We start from the raw sequence: 6247 nt of genomic DNA, 5'->3' as shown, positions 1-6247 counted from the left end.
GATGCTTTCATACCAGTTGCGGAGCAAGAAATTGGTAGCCGAAGGGCAGGTGGAGAGACGCCAAAGATATACCTCACCTGAGTCGCTGTTGAAAGTGAGGGGTCTGCGTGGGCGTCTGCCTATATGTATTCATACCCTCAACTTATTATTCGAGTAAAACAATCGTATTTACCAGATCTGCAAGGTAGCATATCCATCTGGGGGATGACCAGAAGACGGCAGCCAGACCAAGGATGAATTATTATTATGAGGGAGAGCAACGGCTGTATGGACAAACTAGAAAGGAGGCCACTAGGCTTGCTTCTATTGGAAAGGAATGCTGGATGAAGGCAAGGGAGAAATAGTCCTCTGCTAGCCCTAGCTGGTCATATTGAGCAGGGAGCTCAACACTAGCTATTCTGCTGTTCTTTCTACAGGCAATTGTTATTTGCATATTCCGCCTGATACATAGACATCTTGACAGATTGGTACTTTGATTTAAACTGATAATAAGAACAGATACTACACTTATCTTAGTTTGAAAAAGCTAGTGTAGCTTTAATTTGTTCATGACAGTAATAGTTGAAGTCTGGCCGTTGCAAGTTCATGCCCGGATGCTTTGGGGAGTCTATTTATACAGTAATAGATCTTCCCAGCATGCCAAGTATTTCGCCTGAATTATGGCGTTGTTTGATCTATAATTTGAATATGATCAGGTCTTAAGTCCCATGATCACGCCATATCTAAATGGCCTCGATGTAGATAAACCCATATTTACCTAGTCTCTAGAAAGGGAAACTGGTTTTTGGATCTTTTTTTATGTGAAATACTACTTTCATAAGCTTATTTTCAAGTCCAATAATTGAACCCATGATTTTTCACAATCTTAAAATACGAATGCTATGGTCTTTAAAATTTATTAAACATCCGTTGTCATGGAAGTTGATGAATCATATCTTTAGACGGCCATTCCGCTGCGTTGATCAAGGCTTTCGATGGACGCAACCAAGGAAAAAAACCAACGTCCATCACGCTGCATAAATCTTTAGATGGACACAACGAATGATAAATTCCGGTGATAAAGATAGCGGTATCAAATAAGTTTCAGGAGCAAATGACAATAGAGGGTGATACGCAATTTTAGCAACTGGACGGTAAAAACACGACTTCTTTTTCTCGGCGGCCCCTTAGTCCAAGAAAACTTTTTATGACCCCACTCGCAGTTTCCATTTCTAAAAAACTGAAATAGGGAATTCAAATTTGAATTTCCTCTACCACACCAACCAATACCAATCGGAAAAAAGACCGCCAAAAAAGAAAAATCATGACTTCGCGCCAGTACCGCCAAACATGATCGTGAATCCAAAGAACATGAAAATCTTCCCGCCCATTCAAGTGTTGGATCGCGTAACAGAGACGGTGGAAGACGAAAATTGCAACAGAAAAAACATAAAAGGAAATGGAAAAGAAACAAGGGCTCTTAAATCTCCTCCGATCGAATCCCATACAGCTCAAGATAGGCGAAGACGACGATAAACTTCCAAACCAAAGAAAAAAAAAAAAACAATCATAAGAACGCGGAGAGTAGGCGAGGAAAGGACCATTTCTTTACATTCCAAAACGATAAAATACAAAACAGTTTCGCAACCAAAAAAAGAAGAGGAAAAGGAGAAACAACTAATTTTTCAAGTCAACGAGGGCATAAATCAGAGCCCTAGGAAACCACGACCCCTAGAAAAACTGCTCAAGAGCTCGTGTACTTGGTGACGGCCTTGGTCCCTTCGGAGACGGCGTGCTTCGCAAGCTCCCCAGGGAGCACGAGGCGGACGGAGGTCTGGATCTCCCGGGAAGTGATTGTGGGCTTCTTGTTGTACCGGGCGAGACGGGAGGCCTCCTGGGCGAGCTTCTCGAAAATGTCGTTGATGAAGGAGTTCATGATTCCCATGGCCTTGCTGGATATGCCAATGTCGGGATGCACCTGCTTCAGCACCTTGAATATGTAGATCTTGTACGTCTCGGTGCTCTTCTTTGCCTTCTTCTTCTTCTTCTTGTCACCGGCAGCGCCTTCCTTAGGCAGCCGCTTTTCCGCCTTCGGCTTCTTCTCGGCGGGAGCCTTCTCTGCCACCGTCTTCTTCTCCTCCGTCGGCTTCTCGGCCGCCGGCTTCTTCTCCGCTGGCTTCTTCTCGCCCTTAGGCGCCATCTCTCTCTACGATTGGAAAACTAAAACGGCGAAGGAAATTACAGGTAGAAAGGAAAGCGAGGGAAAACGAGGAGAATTTCGTGGGTTGAGGGAGAAGGTATCGGAAATGAATATATAGAGATGAGGCAAAGGATTCCATTGGTTGCTCGGGGTTCGCTGCGGATTGTTGACGTGGCGCGCTCTTGGCGGTTGATCGTCTCCGAGATATCGACGGTCTCCGGATCTCCGCGCCATCGTCACGGATCCACTAGCCTCGTGGCGAAAATCGGACATGGGAATTCGAGAAACTACGATCTGCCATCGTGGATATCACGGTATTGCCACTTTCAATTAGATCCAGGTTTTCCTCTCAAACGTGTCACCGGAAAAATGGGCCATCTTCAGGGACGTGTTTGCTCAAAAAAATGTCACCCAAACGTGCCCTAATTTATTAATGATGCTTAATTGGGTGTTTGTTTACAACTTTTCATAGTAGAGATAGAGTGTCTCGATGGTACATTTGAGTTACTCAAACACATAAACTTGAGGGTGGGGGCGTTTGATAGCCTTGAATTTTGATTCTATAATAAAACTTTAAAACACAAAATTTCATGTCAAACTATAACTGAAATGAAAATTTCAGTTCTAGTTTCTTTTATTATTTGATAGTCTGAAATTTTGATTCTGACGTGTTTAATATAACATGAATTAAAATTCTACAATTGATGGATTAAAACCTTCATGACATGTGTTATAAAGAGAGGTGAAAAATTTACAAAATTCTAAAATGAAAAATTCACCTATAGGATAGAATCACAAGTATGGACTTTTGAATGATAAGTCTGGAATCAAAGTGGACTAAGCTCCAAATAATGTCACACAGATACTTGGGTTTGGCCCACGTATTCGTATCTATACTTCGATACCTGAATCCCGATACTGATACTCCTTGGATACGTCTGGATCGGGTTTGGGTCAAACCCGATTCGAACCCGTTAAAGAAAACCCGATTTCTTTTTTATCGACCTTTCTTTTTCTCTTTCACCTGATGAGTTCTGTGCCTTTAAGGGTTTATGCAGCAGCAGCAGATCATGGGCAAAGATGGCGGATAGTTTAATGTTTTTTGTGATGAACTATTAGTTTTAGTTTAATGTTTTTTTTTTCATTTTATCATTTGATAATATAAAATTAGCTGTATCCGCGTATCCTAAAAAATTAAAATTTGTTGTATCCATACCCGTATCCCTGTATTCGTACCCGTATTGTACCAGTATCCGTGTGACTTAGGCTCCAATACATCTACGGTGCATTTTTTAAACATAAGATCTAAAATTCCCCAAAAATTTGGATTCATGTTTTTTTCCCCAAAAACCTTATATTCAAGTTCTAACTGTGGAGGGTTCGAATCACATGTATGGATCTTAATCTTGGTTTAACAAACCATACATATTATTAAGAAAAAAATCGAATCAACTGAAACCAAATATGATTTGGCAGCTTAACAAAACCTTACTTGGGTTACATTGTGGAAGACATTCAAGATTTTTGTAATTGAGTTGAGTCATTAGCATTGCTTTGTGGAAGACATTCAAGACACGATGTCACTATTATTTGATTTGGATCATATATCAGACTAAATTGTTGGATATAGAAAAATTAATATCCCACTAAGAAATCGAACTGGATTTTGATTGAAGAAATGACAAATATCTGACCGGGTTCAGATTTAGATTAGATTTAGTTTCAAACAACAAGCTTACATTTCAAAGTAATGTAAAATCAGATTCGAATCATGAAATTGGATTTCAAATTTGGATTCAGATATGTCTTTATTTCATTTGTATCTGAATGTGGATTGAAATTTGAATGTGTGAATATATGAAAAAGGAAGACATGGTAAAAATACACCTGATTCAAATCTGATCCACTGACATTCTTAAATTTACATAACCTAGTATCTTTATATTTATTGCAACCGAATTAGGCGATTCTGGGTGAGTCGGGCCGAGTTGGGCTAGGTCATGTTGAGTCAAGTGCTAGTCAGCCCAAACCTTAACTCGTGGCCGGATTTATAGGATATCCGAATTGAACCAGGAAGTTCCTGAGTCAGCCTGGAGAGTTTGCCAACTATGCTCACTTTATCATTGCTGCAAACTTATAGGGTTGTGTGTTCACCACATGCTTGGACACACCCAAACATAATGGAGACAGCAACTTGTTGAGAAAGTATTTGATGAACGAGTGGTTGAACCAAATGAGTACAATTTATTCTTGATTCACCTAATAGTACAATTTATTCGTGTTTGTTGAGAGATAGAGACAAAAATATACCCAAGACCATGTTTGATTGCTTAGATAACCTTTTACATATTGTGAAATTATTTTCACTCGAATGCTTGATATAACTACGAAATGTCCAACTTTTTCACCTAATTTTGGGAACAATTTCAGGAATTGAAGGGTAAACTTATAGGGTTGTGTATTCACCACATGCTTGGACACACCCAAACATAATGAAGACAGCAACCCGTTGAGAGAGTATTTGATGAACGAGTGGTTGAACCAAATGAGTACAATTTATTCTTGATTCACCTAATAGTACAATTTATTCATGTTTGTTGAGAGACCATGACAAAAATATACCCAATGCAATTGCTTAGATAACCTTTTACACATTGTGAAAATATTTTCACTAGAATGCTTGATATAACTAGGAAATGTCCAACTTTTTCACCTAATTTTGGAAACAATTTCAGGAATTGGAGGGTAAACTTATAGGATTGTTTGTTCACCACATGCTTGGACACACCCAAACATAATGGAGACAACAACCTGTTGAGAGAGTATTTGATGAACGAGTGGTTGAACCAAATGAGTACAATTTATTCTTGATTCACCTAATAGTACAATTTATTCGTGTTTGTTGAGAAATCAGGACAAAAATATACCCAAGGCCATGTTTGATTTCTTAGATAACCTTTTACATTTTGTGAAATTATTTTCACTCGAATGCTTGATATAACTAGAAAATGTTTAACTTTTTCACCTAATTTTGGAACAATTTCAGGAATTGGAGGGTAAACTTATAGGGTTGTGTGTTCACCACATGCTTGGACACACCCAAATATAATGGAGACAACAACTTGTTGAGAGAGTATTTGATGAACCAGTGGTTGAACAAAATGAGTACAATTTATTCTTGATTCACCTAATAGTACAATTTATTCGTGTTTGTTGAGAGATCGGAACAAAAATATACCCAAGGCCATGTTTGATTGCTTAGATAACCTTTTACATATTGTGAAATTATTTTCACTCGAATGCTTGATATAACTAGGAAATGTTCAACTTTTTCACCTAATTTTGGGAATAATTTCAACAATTGGAGTGTAAACCTAAGGGGCTAAGCCCCATATTTTTCAGCCTTTAGTTTGTTTGCTTCTTTTGAGTAAATTTAAAACATGTAAAATCCAATATTCTACACTGTTTTGTTTTGAAATTTTGCAATTGATAAAAAAGGTTGAAGTTGTTTTTAAAAGTTCAACAGACTAGGACGTCTACTTTTAAAGAGAGTGAAATTATAAAAGCTCAAGTGTATAAACACTCAATATTTAAAAGGATTTTTTAAATAACCACCTAAAGTTACTTTTTGATATAAAATGATGAAAAATAATTCCCATAAAGAGCGGCTAGGCAATTGCAATAGCTTGTTATTGTTTCATAAATATGCCAAACAAATTGAGGTAGGTTTATAGAATATTGTATTATAGTGTTTCATGAATATATTAAGATAGATTTACTAAACAATACTAAATTGTTATTGTTGTCTAAAAAATCACTTAAATTAATGAAATAATTATTTTTATTGGAAGAGAGTTATTTGTGTTATTTTTCTAAAAAAAAAAGTAACGTTTTTTTCCCTCCGAAATATTGGACGACTGTTGTTCGCTTCGAATTTCGAAACGGGTTGAACGATGGTTTAGTTTGTTGTTTGCCCAAATCTTAGGCGTCATCGTGTTTAGATTTTGGTTTTGGACTTGAGTGTTGCTTACAGGAATCCGAACCTATTTTCGAAGTTGCTCGCGCTCG

General features: G+C 37.9%; 1 protein-coding gene across 1 annotated transcript; it reads right to left on the bottom strand.

Annotated features, from left to right (window-relative positions):
* Positions 1–1564: 1564 nt before the first annotated feature.
* On the bottom strand, positions 1565–2265 carry LOC116255839 (histone H2B-like). The gene has a single exon (XM_031631889.2). The coding sequence runs from the start codon at positions 2177–2179 to the stop codon at positions 1724–1726; it is 456 nt and encodes a 151-aa protein (XP_031487749.1). The 5' UTR covers positions 2180–2265; the 3' UTR covers positions 1565–1723.
* Between the last annotated feature and the right edge of the window lie 3982 nt (positions 2266–6247).

This window comes from Nymphaea colorata, chromosome 6 (genome assembly GCF_008831285.2).
Source record: "Nymphaea colorata isolate Beijing-Zhang1983 chromosome 6, ASM883128v2, whole genome shotgun sequence".
Taxonomy (NCBI): domain Eukaryota; kingdom Viridiplantae; phylum Streptophyta; class Magnoliopsida; order Nymphaeales; family Nymphaeaceae; genus Nymphaea; species Nymphaea colorata.
Note: the sequence above shows the minus strand (reverse complement) of the source record. Positions and strands in the feature narration are given on the sequence as shown.

Excerpts from the sequence above, each read along its gene's own strand:
- LOC116255839 (XM_031631889.2), bottom strand. The coding sequence starts at position 2,179 with ATGGCGCCTAAGGGCGAGAAGAAGCCAGCGGAGAAGAAGCCGGCGGCC.